At 34.5% G+C, this 20238-nt stretch overlaps 1 protein-coding gene across 1 annotated transcript; it reads right to left on the bottom strand.

Annotated features, from left to right (window-relative positions):
• Window positions 1-787: 787 nt before the first annotated feature.
• On the bottom strand, window positions 788-19646 carry LOC106130582 (autophagy-related protein 9A). Its single transcript, XM_060953528.1, has 14 exons — window positions 19193-19646; window positions 16580-16850; window positions 16245-16365; window positions 15752-15876; window positions 15163-15290; window positions 14190-14374; window positions 13300-13478; window positions 12133-12264; window positions 10830-11001; window positions 10333-10479; window positions 9423-9653; window positions 8688-8795; window positions 8191-8508; window positions 788-7774 (listed from the first exon to the last, which is right to left on the bottom strand). Exons 1-14 carry the CDS (start codon window positions 19338-19340, stop codon window positions 7670-7672), a joined length of 2370 nt encoding a protein of 789 aa, XP_060809511.1. The 5' UTR covers window positions 19341-19646; the 3' UTR covers window positions 788-7669.
• Between the last annotated feature and the right edge of the window lie 592 nt (window positions 19647-20238).

Genomic DNA, 20238 nt, shown 5'->3' with positions numbered 1-20238 from the left:
TTTTAGAGGGATTTCATAATTTTTTTTGTACAAATTTTGGTAATTTTCCCGCGACTTTTTCTGATTTCCGTAGGATGTATTTGAGGTCCAAAATTAACAAAGGAATCTCTGGAAACTGGAATTTGGAGACATAAGAACCAACACGACCGTGTGGTTCCCGGCACTTATACAAAAAAGCATAGGACTACTCCATTTCTTTCCCGTGGATGTCGACAAAGGCGATTAAGGGATAGATGCATAAACTTGGGATTCTTTTATTTAGGCGATGGGCTAGCAACCTGCCACTATTTCAATCTCAATTCTATCATTATGCCAAACAGCTGAATGTGGTCTTTCAGTCTTTTCAAGACTGTTGATTCGGTCTACCCCGCAAGGGATATAGACGTGACTTTATGTATGTATGAGAACAAGCACCAGGACAGAACAATTCCTGTCAAAAAATATCTCGAATTTAGTAGAGTCTAACTTGAACCACTATAGATGCATTTTAAAAAACACCTTGCCACCATCTGTTCCTAGGTTCTAGTTCAGACTTTAGAATCCAATAAGACAAAGCGTCCACTTGATTTTTTCATTGAAATTATTTTTTAAACTGAGTAGGTAGCACTTTTTACATACATATTATTATTGAGAGTTAATGATACCTGTTTATTCTTAATGATAAACAGACTATTAAACTCGTTTTGTACAATTAAATAACGTCTAAGATCTAATATATAACAATCAGTGAACGACATTTGAATAATTACTATTTTAAAGAAGAACAGGTTTTTAAAAACAAAAACAATTAATTTTCGAGAATTTTATTTACAATGCGTAAAACGAGGCGAATATTTAAAAAAACGAGGTTGGCAACCCTCACTCGTATTACATTCACAACAATTTTTTATTCCGTTCAATTCGAAAACTTTAAGAAAATATTCTAGACTTACCAATATCAAGTGCAGACAAAAATATAATGATATCACAAATACTCTTACTTCTTATCGATAAATTGAACTAATATTTACAAATTTGGTTAATGGTGTTAATTGATGTAATAAAAAATGTTATTACTCTCATACATTGGTATGATTTAAAAGTTGTAGCAATATAAAAATATTGTTCATTTTTGTGTACAACACACACACGACCATGTACAGTACGTACCTAGCATTATTAAAAAAAAAACAATAAAAACGTGTGCGCATCGGCAAACTTTTTTAAAGTTATTGGACCTTATTGCGTTCCTTTTACAAATCGTTGAAATCCAAACCACTGTACTATGACAAGTTCTCTTTACCATTTGTTCGGGATTCAATACAATCCGACGTGCCATTCTTATAATTAATTCTACTCTAATCTGACTATAAATTTCGATATTAAAAACGGTCAACCGTAGTTCAATTTCACGAAATATATGTGAGTCACTGAAAATCTCTTTTTATTATTAAAAATGACTGGAAAAAGGAATCTAGGATGAAATAACTACTCTTTTTTTAACCACCAAAAAATCGACTAAAGTTGAAATTTTCCGTCAGATTAATACCGTTTTTATTATCCAAACTCTTCCATAACATTAGTAGCTGTACTATAAAATATGACGTAATCCGTCTTTATGTACTTTCCCCGCCATATTTTAAATCTAACCTCAAAACTTACAAATTTAAGTCTATTCAAATAACATGAAAGCAAACGTGCCTCTAAACGAGTACATGGCACTAGGAATATAATGAACACACAACAAGACAACATATATATACATATATAGTATATAAAGTAGGATATTCTACTTAACGGCCACTCACTATAGCAATATCACCAGCGGCGAAAAAAGCCTCAGACAGACGCAAAAGCATCGTAATTTTGATATGAATAAATATAATTTAGTAAATATTGTACAGAAAAATTACTCTCTTTTATTATTGCTATCACATTGTTACGTTAGAATACATTCGTTCAAGGAGGCATTGTAACACAATTATTTATTGTTAACAAAAAGATTCGAGTTGAATTCAATACTTGGATCTTGAATCAACTTGTGCTGTAGATAGCTTTATGTAAAATTGTTTTGGTTACATTAAGATGTCAATAATGTGAACACCAAAAAGAAGTTTAGTTATCTATGGTAACGATAAATAGTAGAAATATATCGTGCATGATGCTTAATGATAAACTAAACGATACAATTAATATTTCTACAATTATGTTATCACAAAATGCAAAATGTTATGTCGAGTATTGAATAAAACCTCAATTCTTTTTGATAACTATAAATAGTTGTGTTAAGACACTAACAGTTTTAACGTACTTACATCGTGTCTTCAGCTTTTTACATAGACTAGATAGAAGATATCCAGATTTGACTATCACAATACAATATGGAAACTATAGACTAAAAGAGTATACAAAAAAAAAACATAAAAGATATTTTTAAAACCCGTTTGGCAGATCTCTTGTAAATAAACAAAAAGAATCTAGACGCTTATTTTATGAATCACTAATATTTACATTATGTTTCATTATCATTCATCACTTTATAAAACTATACATGAATTTCGTATCACTAATTGTGTATTATCAACGAATATCATATTTGTGCAAAAACTATCATTTTTTCTTTTTATACATATCTATCTCATTTCAACTAACCTTATTATTCCAAGGTAACTATGATAAATAAGTTTTAGTAATAGTTATGGAAGCGTTTTAACAATGTAGGATTTATAATTAAGCTAAAGTGTCTTCAATAACTGTGTTTACATATTATTTCAGAAAACTTTCGTCGGGGTTCCGAAAAAACTTATTTTACTCGAAACTTCGACCAAAGTTTAAAAAAAAACGGAGCGTTAAAAACTGCTTTTTATATTATTTAAGGTGCAATGGTAAAGTGAATAGTAAGTGCCCTTACATCTTATTTAATTATATTTATACTTTATACATGAAATTTAAAGCCAAAATGTAACATTATTGAGCATGCCTATTGTTTTAATTTTAAATTTACAATGAAACGGATTCGTGTACAATCGACCAATCACAGCGCGCAATCTTGACAAATAAAACATCATTGGTCGATTTCTGTATATCTCCCAAAACACTCCGCTTCTATTAGACGCATGTTAACTCTATTTAAATCAGACATATGTAAAATTACAAAATCTGTACTTATATCCCTTTTACGTTCGGGCGTGGTCTACTAAGTCTGTAAACTAATGTAGCCTCTAGAATTTGTATAAAACAGTTATTTACCAAAGCTCTACACGGTCCTAACTATATCTAGATTATATCACAAATTAAACTTTCAAATTTGGCCCATTATTAGTTAATTGCTTATTTTTATCTTGCAACAAACAGGGCAACCAAGACCGTCTCATTCTGTCTCATTCGCTACTGTTGTTTCGAAATAACATAAACATATTGTCTGACTCGTGTAAAAGTGTTTAGTGAGCGAAACAGAATGAAGCGAAATTTTTCATCTACGTCCACAGTTTTTGAAAATTACAAAACCATTAGCGTATGAAGTACACCAAAATATGTATAATTAACGACCATATTATTACATACATATCTCCTGTTTGTCCGTCCGTCGGTATTCATAAATTATGTAGTCAGTATGTAGAAATTATGTACACATATCTTCGATGACCCGTTTTTAGACGTACCTATATTTTTCTATTAGGTAATTGAGAATTATGAAAACGAGAAATTAGTTATTTATATTATGTGATGTCGATAATCTCGTGGAAAGTATGAGAAAAGCTGCAATCTTAATCCGTTGTTTCGCTCCGAGTCGAAACGGGGTACAGCTGAGATTAAAGGATTAACAATAATATTCTATGATTACAAATTGAAATGAACCAACATATTAAATGTATTTATATATAAAGGTGTTAAACGCGCACGTGACGCACCTTTATATTGAGCGGACGTTTCGAATCGCCCAGTGACCACGGATCATTGTACCTTATATATATGGTTCGAAACGTCCGAGATAAAATAAAGGTACGTTACCTGCGCTTTTAATACCTGTATTATTAAAGTATAATGCGACGCGAAAGTTTAAAATCAGTTATAAATGTAATAAGAAAATCTCTACTAGATAACTTTTTCATATCCCTATTTTTTTGGTATTTCATTTTTATATATTTTTTTTTTGTCATTTATATTTTTAACCCTATATAATATGTTTTTTATATTATATATCTACATAAATAAATCAATAAACGGAATCACACTACTTGAAATACATACGTATATAGGTATGTATTTCATTGTATAGGTAAGTGGCAATAAACAAAAGATGTCATAACTTTAGTGTCAGTAAAGAAAAATATATACCCATAAATACTTTTATAGTTACATTATTTATAGTATTTATTTTACATTTAAAGGTACACTTTTATACTTCGGGGAAAAGTAGTTTAAAAAAACTCAGGCTAAAAAAAAATTGGAGTAAGTACTCTTAAAAATTTTTCACGTGCAGTAGTACCAAAGACTACTACAGTTTTTTGTACAGCCAGTAGAACTAAAAACAGCATGTCTGCTGCATATTCAGAAAATAAAAAACTTTGGTTTTCTCTCAAAAAATAAGCTTAAACTAAAAGGCCTTTACGAGGCGTAAAATTGAAGAAAAGAAATTAAAAAATTAATTAAAATAATAATAAAAAAATTTAAAACAAAAATTAAAATCATAATCAATCGTATCGCCATATACTCCTGAACTGAATTTAATCGTCTTTTTTTTATAATAGTGGAAACAGCGATTAATGAAACCGTTAAAAAATATATAATAATAACTATCACATTTTAACAGATGCGTACAAATGTTAAGTTGATGTCAGATGGATTGAGAAAAATTTTAACTGAAACATTTTTTATGATAATCTGATTATTAAAAACGACTAACGATATATTATTACAATATTGCATATAAAAAGCATTAGCTAAGGTTCTTATTCGATTTCTATTACGGGCAAATATTTGTACACGTATTCACAGATATTTGTGGTACCGAAAACTTATATTGCGATCACATTTCAAAGTACAATTTAAAAATGATTTATATATATATATATATTCTTCATCTATAATGTTATAATGTATAATGTTTGTATAAAGCACGTTGACAGCCTATAGTTTTCTATGTATTTTTAAGTGTATAAATGAGATTGTCTATTGCATGTTTACTACTATTGTGTTACATGTTAATACTAAGTCCTAAGCTTGTTGCATTAACAAAATACATATATAGAATCAAAAACGGATGGATCTCAAAAAGATCATTAAGTATTTTTTTTTTATATTTAACAGCGGAATAAAACACAAGTTTATTTGCGGGGCTTGTTTTTAGTACTTTTATAGATTGTTTTTATTTTTTCGCCTGACCGCCAATGAGCCCAACTATATTAATTATATTAAACATCTACAGTCAATATTATTGCTAAAGTATCTCGTCGTCAGAATACCAGGCAAGTGCTTCCTACGCTTACTTAAATACTAGTTAATATTACGAAAGAATCACAACAGTTATGAACAAAACAACGAAACTCACTGCTACCGAAGTCTGGACATTATTTTGGATGACTTTTGAAAAGAATCGTACTATTTTCAACTAGTTTGCAGTCTGTCCCTAGGGGCCGTTCATAAATTACGTCACAGCAATATCATGATTTTGATACTTAATTTGGATATTGTTTGAAAAGTCAGCCTGTAAATAAATTAGCAATGTCAACATTCGTTGTACCTATCACTTATCAAATCTATATTTAACACAATCGTGTGTCAATTGCCTGAGCTTGCTCCCGTCTATTGAAAATTCCCAATTGAGCCGATGCCCAAATGTAATCAAACAAAACTCAAACAAAAAGCTGGTATACAATCACTTCGAATTTGAGTTCTGTAGAAAAATGAAATGAAAATTAAAAATAATACATACTTATACGCACCAATCAATCATAATCGAGATCTATTCAAACTTATTTTTATAAAACACACTTATTCCAAACACGAATTTCAAACGACCATTTCGAGTCGTCTAAACGTCCTAGTCTCACCGCCAATGTCAATGGGGTAGCGAATCAAAATGGCCGTTCTACACAGCAAACATCACTCAAAATCACTTTTATATTCAATAATTCATAAAAAACGGACACTCTTGTCGATACTTCTTACACATAAATGTTGTTTGCGGACACGTCATTGTTTATATCACAATTCACAGGTACTTTTCTATATCTACGCGAATTATGTAAAAGTTTTTATTCAAAAAGTCAGTGTACAATTTTTTCTTGTAATTTTGTTTATATTGTGTGCGCTTTAATCAGATTATCCTTCAAAGATATACACATTTCACGAACATACTAGACGAACCAAGTGTAATCAAATTATTTAATTTGATTAATGATTATTGATCTAAGTTTGAAGATCCACATTTTTAATTTTTTTTATATTTTCTGCAAAACTATAAACCTAATAACTATTTTCCGTTGCGTCTCCAAGCGACAATTTGCGAGACCAAGAAGGAAAAATTACAGTGGAAAATTAAAATGTTCCAATATTTTACAGGAATTTTACACTGACCGAGTCTTTCACAATTCACAACGTTATACAACATGACGTCGTTTGTTCTGAGTGAACAACATTAATTTATTTTGCAATATAAAGCTTTGGCTTCAATTTGTAATTTAAAAACATTTTGGTTTTAAGCAGAGAAACTGCCTAGGATGTAAAATTATCACCCTAATTTGACGTGGGCGAGGTTTGTCGATTTAGATGGTATTTATTGAAAATGTAAAATTAAATTATTTAATTTATCAATCGCGATAAGAAAATTGTGAATGTATGTCATAATTTATATTTTTTATTGATTATAATTAATACCTAACTTAGATGTGTGAACGAACTTAAGTAAATTAATTCATAATCATAAGTCGAAACACGAATTTCAATGGGAGCAATCCTAATGGTTGCTATACCTTATATTAAAAAAAAAACATGACATGTCCAAATTAACCTACGAGTGGAAAAAAAATCAAATAAACTAGCATTTTTGTTGCAACAATTTAATAGCAACACATCGTCAAAAATAATTTGCAACCGAGACCCAAGTGGTATGCAATTAGTTATTATTTACTGTACCTCAAAAATATGTCCAAATTAGGTCCCTAAATTTTGAAAAAAGAATATCCCTTATGTATATATGCCAAAAATGAACACATTTAAGAGACCCAATATGAATACGTTTAAAAAGTTTTAAAACAAGACTGAAATATGAGCAAGTGATTATTATGCTATACACAGACGACGTAATTTAGATGGGTTGGTGCAACTTGTTGCAAAGCAAAGTCTAATTGTTACAAATTCACATATACGAATTAACTGTATTACAAACTTATTCGAGGATTAACTTATTAAGAAGATTTTTTAACTTGTAATAAATTTCTGCAACACAAGTTGCAGCAACTTTTGATGAGTATCTTTATTACCCTATTTGCATAGCATCCACAATAAGCTCGCAACACAGATCACGATCACATGCAACAAGTTGCACAACATAAACATATTTCTTTTTAGTAAAATTAGGTGCCTTGCAACAAGTTGCAGCAAAGACAATGTAGTTTATATATCGCTATACCCACACTGGGGGTAGAGCTGTCACGATTTGGGCGCTCGAAGCGACGCAACTCCGGTGTTATGGGCGGTGTAACAAAGGCGTGTCCTCGCCGCTACCCCATCTCTCTTGGCGGCCGCGCTCGCTGCAGTTGTTCGTGCAACATGCTGACACGTTTTGTCCGGCCTGTAATAGGGTTAATATTCGATACTTACACTGACGATCTTTCGTTTTGAATAGAAGTATTTTTTATTGAGCAAAACTTAGAATGAACTCAATGCTCTGTACTTTGTCCAAACATTTATTTTAATTCTACATACATATGTCACGTCTATATCCCTTGGGGGGGCAGGAAAGAGATGGAGTAGTACTATCCTTTTTTCTTTTGATGACGGGAACAACACGGCACATTTTTATTTAATGTTATAATTACATAAGATGTATGATAATATGGTTTTATGGTTATCAGTCGCGACTTTATAAAAATAAAATTTGTGAATTCTGTCTTACACAACATCTTTCCACTATACTTGTACCTACAAATATTTGTGTTTCTAAACCAATTAATTAATAAAATATAAGAAAACCAATTATAATTGTACCTGTGACAGATGTAAATCGTACAAATGTAGCGTGCTAACGGACATGTCTCTCCTGTCTTCGCCGTCTCCCGTTCTCGGGTCCAGTCCATACACGCTGGTGCCCAATTCGGACCCCACGCCGGCGAGACTCGACCCCGCTACGCCCAGACCGGACCCCACACCGCCCAGACCGGACCCCACGCCGCCCAGACCGGACCCCACACCGCCCAGACCGGACCCCACGCCGCCCAGACCGGACCCCACGCCGCCCAGACCGGACCCCGGCCGACCGGCTGTACCGGGTTCCATGTCTTCTTCGTCGCTTGTTTCGTCCATATCCTGTGCAAATTATTTATTTGATAATAAGATACTGCGTACAATACTCAGTTTTATAGGCAGAACAAATTATTTTGTAGATCTTGAAAGAACCTTTCGGTTTTGTATGTTTCGCCTTTTTTCATTTCTCGAACCAACAAACCACACGGCACTATATAATAAGAAAACAAGGTAGTACTTACTTGGAGTCTGTATGCTGGCCTTTGTTGATAATATGACAACACCGCCGGTAAAGGCGTGTTCGCGCCGAATATACTCTGCTGGATATAAGACCCCAACATTGTTTTGTTCTGAAAAATAAATGGTTAAAGTTACGACTGTCAGTTGACGTTGACTTTATATAATAGGATTAGCGATGAAAGAGACTTACATCTTTTAAGAACTATTTAAAAGACTAGACTTATTTTGAAATACTCACGAATAAATTGGTCTTGTAACTCTTTAATCTTAAGACTACAAATTGACGACTAATTTCAATTGTAATCTTAAAGATTATGACATAAACTAAAGGACTAAAAAATCTTTAAACAGAACAAGTATAATATAGTGTAAATATTACTACATCAAGCTGAAAAGTATTCGAAAAATCTAGTTGTAGAAAATTCTTCAACCCTAATTTCAAAATGGCGTCGAAACTGTCAAATTGAACTACGAAAACTCGTACAACGCCATCTTTTGGTAGAAAACAAATTGCGTCCAAACTGTCACACCAAACCTAAAATCTTCAAAAATCGGCACGTATCGCCGGAAAAAGCATGAAGAGAGTTATGAATGTGGATGAAGCGAAGTAAGTATGCAGAGATCGTGGCAAGTGGAAAGAGGTAGTCCCTGCCTGCCCCTCCGGGAAAGAGGCGTGATTTTATGTATGTAAGTATGTATCACTGGAAAATTGTTGAAATCAGTGGCCAGAGTCTCACCAGAGCGTTGTTGTTTGGTAAAGCGTGGTGCATGCTCTGCCTCAGCGACCTGAGGAACTGTCTCTGGGCGGGCTCGGCGGGCTGCCACCCCGGGTGTCTGCACGAGAACGCGACCAGGGACAGTTCCGTCTTCCCACCCTCCCCCTGGTTGTACTGTGTGTTCGCCGCTTTAGGTTTGCCGAACTTGCCCGGCGCTTGCCAGTCGGGGTGCCCGTGGCGGCGGATGTCCAGCTGTGGTTAGATTATACATACATACATATGGTCACATCTATATCCCTTGCGGGGTAGACAGAGCCAACAGTCTTGAAAAGACGTTCAGCTGTTTGGCTTAATGATAGAATTGACATTCAAATAGTGACAGGTTGCTAGCCCATCGCCTAAAAGAAGAAACCCAAGTTTTTAAGCATATTCCTTAGTCGCCTTTTACGACATCCATGGGAAAGAGATGGAGTGGTCCTATTCTTTTTTGTATTGGTGCCGGGAACCTCACGGCACTGCCGGGAACCACACGGCAGATTAGTAGATTATATACATTGAATAGATAAATTGAGTCGAATTCAGGATTATTCTTATAAACTTGAGTTTCTTCTTTTAGACGATTGACTAGTAACCTTTCACTATTTGGATCTCAACCCTATCATAAAGCCAATCTGTAATTGCTAAATAATAGCTGAGCGTAGACCACGCATCAGTATTTTCAAGACTGTTGGCACTGTCTACTCCGCAAGGGATAGTATGAGACGTGATTATAAGTATGAATTGAGGACCTCCACTTTTTTTGAAGTCGGTTAAGGAATAAGGTACTTAAGTAGAAAATTAGGCACAATTAGTAGACAATTTTTTTCTGGTAACCCCACGGCGTTTATCTATAGTTTAACGCAGGCTGAAAAGCGAGTATAGAAACAATTACCTGCGCAAACGAGCATACATCGCCAATACCGACCACGCTGACGGTGAAGTTCCTGTAGAAGTCGACTATATCCAGCGCACGCGCACGCAACTTCAACAGCACCCACGGACATAGAATAGGGCTGAGCAACTCAAATAGTATATAGGCCTGCGAAATAAAAGTGTCATAATGAAAATTTCTATTCTATTATAAATTAAAAAAAAATTGTGAAAATGTATAACTTATTACTATAACGTACAAACAAAAAGATAAGTTATGTATGTGTATGTATATATACATAATTGAAAGACAAAATTATAGTCGTTGCTTGTATACATTCTTGATCTTCATTTGTAACAAGGAGTTACATTATTCTGCAGACATACATACATACACATAATCACGTGTCTATCCGGTTTGAGTTAGACAGAGCCAACAGTCTTTTCAACACTGTAAGGCCGCGTTCAGCTGTAAAATTGTTTATCTATCTATTTGTATGTGTTTGTCTGTCCACTCACCGCTCTAAACTGGAAGAGTTGTTGGAACAATTCCGCCACATTTTTTGTATGGGCCCTGCCTCGCCACGCCGCTGGTAAGTAGTGGACGTGGCCCAACACTTGCACGAACAACTCTTCGCCCCTGGCCGGCCCTGTGCTGCCCGCCAAGCGATCCTCTTCCCCTATCAATGCCCTGACAAAAATTAAAAAAAATAAAGTCAATTGTATAAGAACTTTTTGGCGGGAACCGAAACCGAACGTTGTTTGTGCTGTTATACATACATACATGCAAAAACAAGTCTCTTTCCCGGAAGAGTAGGCAGAGACTAGGTATTTCCAATTGCCCGGATTGCTGGCATTATCCATTCTTTGTATTGGTCGAGTAATAGCTGTGGGTGCTTCGCCCTTCTCGGGACTTTTTCGACAACATCAAGTCAGTCAGTCATTAAATCCGATATTGTATACTCTTCAACAATCATGCCTGTCTACGTCAATAAACAAACATTTTGGAAAAATGTTACGGCACAAGGTAACGTACCTTGATCAAATCGGGAACGTTCCGGCAAAAGGTGAGGTCAACGAAATGCAGGGATATGCAGGGATCGTGACCAGTTCCATATTAAATTCTATGAGTATCACATACCTACGCCTACACCGTGATGACGTGATGACCCGACTTCATAAACGTAGAAAAAAAGGCGGACAGAGTGTTACTATACAGCAAAATAAAGCACTAATAGGATGGCGACCCATAGTAGGTACATATGTATATACATGCCTCAGACACACACTCTCACCAATATTGTGACAGTCGACCGCCATTACGTCATAGATTACCTCATTTTCTGTCACTCACACATGACATATGACATTGGCATACAATGCCGCCATTACGAAGCTTCACTTTTTCTTTCAAACCACACTACGTCGCCTTTTTTCTACGTCAATGCCTAATATTCTAATTATAAAGTTTACTTGGATGCGTATGTGTGTGTTAACTTGCCTGTGTGTGTATCTATACTAATATTATAAAGCTGAAGAGTTTGTTTGCTTGAACGCGCTAATCTCAGGAACTACTGGTTCGAATTGAAAAATTATTTTTGTGTTTAATAGAACATTTATTGAGGAAGGCTTTAGGCTATTTATCATCACGCTGCAACTATGAGGAGCGAAGAAAAAATGGAAAATGTGAAAAAAATAACAACGGGGAAAATTATTCCTCCTCGAGGGCTTCAATGATGCCCAAAATAACTATTCCACGCAGACGAAGTCGCGGGAACAGCTAGTGTACTTGTATTAGTTTACGTATGTCCGTATTACGTACCTAGCGCCAGCCGCCACACAGCCCAATAGCGTGATGACGGTCAACGCGTGCTCCACAGTCAACACGTCCTCATCGTACACCGACAACATTACCAGGACGCCGAGAACGCTCGCCGACACGAACAAGACGTTCCTGTAAAGAAATGATTCAATTAATCTTTGCATTCGAGTCTCCCCAGGGAGGTCTGAAAATAACAGTTTACGCCAGGAGGAAAAAGAGAAAGGTGGGTGGGAGATGGGTTTAGTGACACAAATAATAATAAATTACCAAAAAGTGTTCTTGAAATGAATGATAGAAAATTCAAACAGTATATTAAAGTTGAGCTTTGTAGGAAAGCCTATTACAGCACGGATGATTATATTAATGATAAACATGTGTGGCCCGAGCTGGACATAATGGCCTCTTAAATGCTTGTGTATTTTTGACATGATCTTGACATAATTTGTACAGTATGTACATATTTTATTTTATATTTATTTTATTTGACGAAATATTCTTATTGACATAATTAGTTCTACATTCATACATGTTTTTTAATGTAGACAATGTGCATTCGTCCACGATTTAGATTTAAGAGATCTATATTTGTAAATTGACGTCCTATGAAAATGCTGCAGTGTAGTTTGTTCCGCCGCTTCTTCTACACATGCGCTTTGGAAGCGGTAGTAGTTATAATTAGATTTAAGTTATGTGACGTCAATAACTGATACCTTGTATCCAATTTTGTAAATAAATCTATTCTATTCTATTCTATTCAAACAAGACGTTAATGAAAGAAATGATATTTTCTTATACTAAAACATCGGGTAATCCTAAATCTCCTTCACACTTCATAAACATATGCAACGATATGCATAGAACGCCGAGACTGATAAAAAACTAAATATAATTACTAGACTGTATTTTGATTATATTCTTAATTTAATATAAGATAACCAGCATCAACTTTTATTTAAAAAAAAATATTTATACCTATTTATGGAAACGTTATTCTTAATTCAAATTTTGTATATGAATTATTATCGATACTCATCGATCCATATCTGTTTGTCGTGAACGAAACAAAAAAAGAAGAATGCTGGAATTATGGCATGTACGTGGAAAGATTCATTCTCTGTCCACTCTTCCACGGCAGCGGAGAGTTAAAATTAAATGTAAACAACATACTTGGCTATAACAGTGGTGATGGGTGACGTGAAGCTGGCCAAATACTTGGTGGCCGGTTTGTGAGCCCTGTTCAGACGGTCTCTCAACTCGTGCTCCAGCTCGTTGAAATGTCGGAGTGTCACACGGGCGTACACCGACCAAGTGCGAAGCCCTAGGGAGCCGGGGGACCGTTTTATTAGCTGGAACAGAGGATAAAGTTATAGGAAACGAAGAGTTGAATCATTAAGGAGCGTCCTTAGCCGAAACGTTAATAAGTGGCGAATTAAAATGTCGTTTGTCAAACCGTTAAGGGATTTGAACCTGTGCCTCCATTCAAAGGTTCAAATATATCATCGGTATAAGGACGACACTAACGCCAGAAAAAGAAGTCTAGATGATTTTTTATTCTTCTTGAAACGATAAATTCTTTGACGATTATATAGACTGATAATCTGCATATAGAGCTGCAAGTTTTACGAGGAACAATTTTTTTTAGTCCTCTGAGTATTGCAGGTTAGTTTTCTTTTTTGTATCTAAAAACTAAACTCAAAACTATTAACAGTAATATATAATAGTAAGAATAAGGAAGATTTAGACAAAAAATTAATATGCTATTTGTCAATATCGCAAAAGGGTTACTGATGAAAAATTTAATCACAATCAGAAATCTAAAATTTTCTAGAATTTCCCCACGGGAGCAGAGTCTGAGGAAGAGTCATTATAAAATGGTCACTGATGAAAAATTTAATCACAATCAGAAATCTAAAATTTTCTAGAATTTCCCCACGGGAGCAGAGTCTGAGGAAGAGTCATTATAAAATGGTCACTGATGAAAAATTTGATCACAATCAGAAATCTTAAATTTTGTAGAACTACCCCCACGGGAGCAGAGTCTAAGCAAAGTTCATTACCTCAGCGTAATTGAAGAAGAAGTACAATATCTGCCAGGCCTGTATGAGCGGCGCTAGAAGCAGATTGATGAGGGCCATCATCAGAATCTGCTTCTCCAGTTGGCGGGCTAGCATCATCCGTTTGGAGTGGTCCTTGTAACATTCGCGGAGTTGCCAGCAGTTCTCCCACGGACTCCATGGGCTTGCTGGAATAAATAACATGTATTTAGCTTAAAACTCCCAAAAAATATTTATATAATAACGTATATATCCGTTGCTGGGTAGACAGAGCTAACAATCTTGAAAAGACTGATAGGCAATTGGTTTAATGATAGAATTGAGATTCAAATAGTTACAGGTATTTAAGCCTGTCGCCTTTACAACATCCATTAGAAAGAGATGCGAGTGGTCCTATTATTTTTTCTATTGGTTCTGGGAAGCACACTGCACTAAAACCCTGTTGAAGAAAATGCTGCAGTGCAGTTTGTTACCGCTTCTTCTGCACTGACGCCTTGGAAGCGGCAGTAAACTTAGTTTTTAAGTAATATATTTGACGTCAACCAAGTTGTTAAACCATACGACAATTATTAAGCGATATAATAATATCCTATAATAATGAATAAAAAATTCTGAATTTTGAATTTTAATAAAAACTGGTCCACGGTTCCAGTCGCCAGATTTTTATTTTTAATGTTAATTTTCTTCATGTTGACTGATTCATGATTCTGTTTTTATAAAATCCGAATACTTTTATGTTTCAATATAGCACCCGTAGTATGGACACGCGTTACGCTGTTTTTATCGCACGAAAAACTAAAAGTTTAAACTAAAAGCTTTTTCACTTTTTATTACTAGTGAAACGGAACAGCGATAGTTTTTCGCGCTATAAAAACGGCATCGCGCGTGCTATACTGCGGGGGCTGCAAATATGTTTCTCCATTCAAAATCAAATCGAAATCGTACCAACATCTCGCACTATGCAAAATATACTTACTAAATAATAAAAATTCTAAATTCCACTTCAACCCCCTGGACAGGTAGTGGAAGTCACCGACGAAAGGCACAGCTATTTGTAAAGGTAGCAGGTTCTTGTTCACCATCGCTACCATGTAATTATCGAACCTGTGAATCGAATTACTAATTAATTATAAGGTATTTTAACTCGTTTTCCATCCACCACAGCGGACTCATCCTTATGAAGGATTACTTCCCGTTAACCAGGAATATTTTAGTAACAAAAAGACATACTTGTTTCAGTACCTATACATATCAACTTAACATACAATCATGCCTCTTTCCTGGAGTGGCAGGCAGAGACTTCACCTCTGCGGCACAGCAGCAGTGCGCTTGTTAGTGACACTAGAGGTCGCGGGTTCGAATCCCGGCCAAGGCATGATGAGAAGCGAACTTTCACCGATTAGCCAAAATCATTAAAGATAAAATGAACAATAGATACATACATATCATCACGTCTTTATCCCTTACGGGGTAGACAGAGCCAACAGTCTTGAAAAGACTGATCCACGGCCAAATTCCGCTGTTTGGCTTAATGATAGAATAACAACACATATAGTAATACAAACCTGAGTATTCTATGATAAATGTCTAATTCGTTGATTTCTTGTTTATGGACACACATGTGATGCTCCAGTTGCGCTTCCCTTACTTTATCCTGTATAGTCGACCAATTTATCCATGCTAAATCACTCTGCAAACAAACGTAAACAAAAAAAATATATAAATAAACATAAATCACTTCCATAAACATAATCGTCCCGAGTTCTTATCTAGGCCAGGGCATGATGTTCAAATCCCAAGTTAATTAGCCTATCCCTTAGTCACTTTTAACGACACCCATGGGAAAGATATAGAGTGGTACTATTACTTTAGTGCCGGGAACCACACGGCACACAAAGAAACTTAAATTATACTGAAAATAAAACTGTCATCATACCATATCCCAACCAGGTGGATGGTAGATACTCAGAAAGATAAAGAGAACTTTGATGTTGTTTCCGTAGAATTTCTAGAACGGAACGGAACCAAGTTTCGACAAAAACTAATATATATATTTACCTCTTTAATTTTCAGCGCATTGTTATAAAATAATTTTGTATCGTACGAATGTATTAAATTATACAATGATACAGTTAACCTCATCAACCATATAACTCCGCACAACACAATAAGGCACCACCTGAAAGAATAAGATTAATTTAAACTAAACATAATTTTGAACATCACTAGTTGAACCAAAATGGCGGCGGTTCACGCAGATGCCATGCACACCATACATCATCTCCATTGACAACTACTTCCTCTTGGCTTTTAGTCAATGTTGTGCATCCGCTCGGCCAGCATTTAAACTTCATAAGCAACAGACTAAGAATAAGACATTATAAACTACTCACCACTGCCATGATATACTCTTCACGCACGTGGAAGTTGGGTATATCACATCATGAAAAGTTAACTTCGCTGTAGGATCCTCCAACGGTACATTTCTAAACAACAGCGGGTAATCTATACAGTGCACCAGAAACGTTGAGAACCACACAATGAATATGAACTGCAGTAATGAAAACAGATCAGACATCAACATAGGGCAGAACCCTCCACGTATATAATATCTGTACATTCTCGTAAAAAATGAGTCTAAATCGTCTATGTGCGTCCATCCACCTGAAACAAGAGAAATTGAGAAGTGTTAAGATAAGAGAATGTAAAAAGAAACTTCACTTCAGCTTTAAAAAACAATGATATCTTATTTGCATAATTTGCAGTACATATAGTACATAAAAATAAAGAGACTGACACATTCAGCTAAATTATTTGGTGTGCAAATTGACAGTTTTATATGTTATATGTATAGACTGATGATTTTATCCAACATTTGGATAAAAGTAACTTTGATTCGCTTTGGCTTAATGTTCATAGATGTATCTATACACAAATAATACAAAGGTCGCTTTGCTATTCTTGCATTTCTTTAAATTAAATGTGTATAAAAAATATTAATTTGCCTTACAGCTAGGTTTAACAACTTCACTTCACAACATCACTACACTTGGTGTAAGTCATTTCACTTCATTCTTTTTTTTAGATATAACTTAACAGAGAAACAAATTGTTTGTGCCTTTGTTACAATATAAACAAAATGTCAAAACAATGCAGCCTAAGTAAAAAAAACAAAGACCAACTTATTCTTTGTTCCAGCCCATGCTTTTTGTTGCGGTTTCAAGGCAACAATTTATTTTTGAGGCCCAAAATATATAAGACAAATGCATTAGTATAGCAATATTAGGGCTTATCATTTATTAGCATTCCACTGAGGGTGTAAATCATTGCTATTATTAAATAATAGCAATAGGCTAGTAAAGAGGACTTTCGAATATGAAGTGCATGAAGGCTAAATGCAGTAAAAAATATGAAAAAATATGAATGAAAAAACAACTGGCGATTAACACCAATATTAGTCTGTTTAACTGAAGAATAATAGATAACTAACTGATTGTTAATTTTAGACTTCAACACTACCTAATCTAATGTCACAGTGAATTTTAGTGACAAAGTATTTGATAAAAAGATCTTACGTTACAGACAAAATTAATCTTAATCCATAATTAATAATATCAAGAGAAAATATTTGTATAAAATGAAAACTTTTGCCTGTAACAAATGAACTCAAAAACTATTACACTGATTTTGAGGAAATTAGGCATGTAGATAGAGTAAGGCCCACAGAAGTAACATAGGCTATTCTTTTCTAGAAATTTCTACTAGAACCATAACGGGAATTTAAGTTAAACATAGGCAGAGCAGAGAATATAATAAAAAAAAATATTTAAAGCTTTACATAATAATAATAACACAACTCTGAAGCCCATGACTCTTTTGCATTTGCAAAAATGTAAAACCATATACAAAAACTTACTAAAAAAAAAGGTATCAGGTAAAGAAAGGTACATTGTATTTCAACAGCATCTGCCTTCAAGTGAAAGGCAACATGTGACAGACAAGGATAGCTAAATAGAGGCAAAAATAACATGTGCTTTTAGATTGCTAAAAGCACATGTTATTTTAGATTGCTAAAAGCACATGTTATTTTAGATTGACTTTGAAGACTTTTCATCATGTCTCCCGTCTCGGGCCTGATGGAAGATATTTCTTTAGAAATGAGCAGAAACTATGTTACATCGTTTCCTCTCTTTATAATCCTATATGGTTTATGTGTAAGAACATGGATTGTTTAATAAATACAAAAGTAACCTCTTTGTCTACAAACATGCACTGCGTCACACGCACATCAACTTATGTGCCCGACTCTGTACATTCTCCTACTGTGCAAAGTTAATTTTTCATTTTATGTTCATTTTGTTAATATCTTGTTTAGGTCTTTCATAATACTTGTTTTATCAATGAAGTTACTGGAATGAGTTTTCATTTTAAGCTATTCCATAATACTGAAAACTATGATCATACAGCCATAAGAATTACAGAGAAAAAAACAGGTGGTGATTAATTTAAGGATACCAAATATTTAACATAACAGAAGATTAGAAACAGCAACAGTTTAACTGTTGTGTTAAATTTGGTAGGATATCAATTTAGGACAAAGAAAACAAATCATAATTCTACATACAATTCACAATGACAAAGTGATTTTGATTTGACAGAGTTCCAAATGATGCTAATAGCTACAATCATGTATTTAAATAATTATGTATATTTTCTAATGAGTGTAACTTCTTAATTGCGATTACTAAATTTCTTCTATATGGTGAACCTGTTAGAGGTGTTTTCATCTAATTATATCTCAATTAGTTTTAGTAGGTACCCTCAATAATTTTGACTTAATTAAATGTTAGCATTTTCTTTTCTTGTAAGATAAACATGCCTTCATTTAGTGTTTACATTAGAAAATGGTTAAATGTTCAAAGGTAACAGTTACCCTCGAAAACCCATGTGGTACTTTAAATTGTTTAGAAGAACAATGCAAACAAAGAAATGATGTTTGAACATACCTTTGTTTTTGGGCACTTTGTGTATGATCACGTTGGTGGCGTCTTCATGCTCGTGGTCCAGGGTAATCATTGTAGGAGCTGCTGTGGAGGACTCAGCCAAGTTAGCCAATGGAGGAGTCAATTCGTTTCGAAGAGAGCGATACGCCATCTTAAATATTTATTTCCTAAATACTAGTCTCGTTTTCTACGTCTCAATAATTACACGATATAGGTCATTAACTATCCGTACATTCTTGATTTTCTTTAGAAACGTAACAAAATACGTAAATCGAAGTCTCTTGATAATAAACACAAAGGATTATTGTTGTTCCCTGATTACTGAGTGTTTGTGACTTATTTTTATATTTACACCAGAGAGGGACTTTAAAATAAAACAATATTATTAGTTTCAAGGATACAAAGAATTTTGTGGGACTACAGAATGAGGATTACACTTCGAGATCGACGACGAAAATAAACCAACGACGAATGACATGACAGCTGCGTTTCATTTATTACCCGTTAAATAATTTGATTCAGTGTTGCCATTAAAATGAACTTTGAATACCTGCAATGCACAGCTGCAATGAAACTTTGAAACGCAAAAACTTAGTCACAAATACCTATTTTGCTCATAGCACATTTCCTCCACTCCACCGATGTATACGTCTGTGCCCCCCACATACTATATGTATACCATGTGCTAGAATATGACAAAGTTAATAAAATCTCAAGATATACCTTTTACCACTGTAACTAAATAATTTACGAAATATTACACTTACAATTTTTTTTTTGTATAAGATCAAAGTAAAGAAATAAGCTTGAAGATAAGAGAAGATTATAAAAAAATAAATGTATGTAATTATCGCTCTCGCAACCTAACCACGGCCCAAGTCTCTCCGCGTCGTCGTTAGACCTGACTTATCTAACTAATCGAGTCGATCGGGTCGAGGTCATAGGCGCACCCTGGGCTCTTCTCTAGAGGTGAGAACGCAAGTCCGAGTCCAGTACTACGAGTAACGCCTAGAGGATGATGAATATTTTTGTGTAAAATAACCAGTGTA

Source organism: Amyelois transitella, chromosome Z (assembly GCF_032362555.1).
Source record: "Amyelois transitella isolate CPQ chromosome Z, ilAmyTran1.1, whole genome shotgun sequence".
Taxonomy (NCBI): domain Eukaryota; kingdom Metazoa; phylum Arthropoda; class Insecta; order Lepidoptera; family Pyralidae; genus Amyelois; species Amyelois transitella.
This window is presented reverse-complemented; position numbering and strand designations above follow the sequence as displayed.

Bases quoted from the DNA above. Each gene is read 5' to 3' on its own strand.
- LOC106130582 (XM_060953528.1), bottom strand. From the start codon at position 19,340: ATGGCGTATCGCTCTCTTCGAAACGAATTGACTCCTCCATTGGCTAAC. The intron at 16,366-16,579 runs GTGAGTAGTTTA...TTATTCTTTCAG, and splicing joins AAGAGTATATCATGGCAGTG to GTGGTGCCTTATTGTGTTGT. The intron at 15,877-16,244 runs GTAAATATATAT...GTTTGTTTGCAG, and splicing joins ATGCGCTGAAAATTAAAGAG to AGTGATTTAGCATGGATAAA.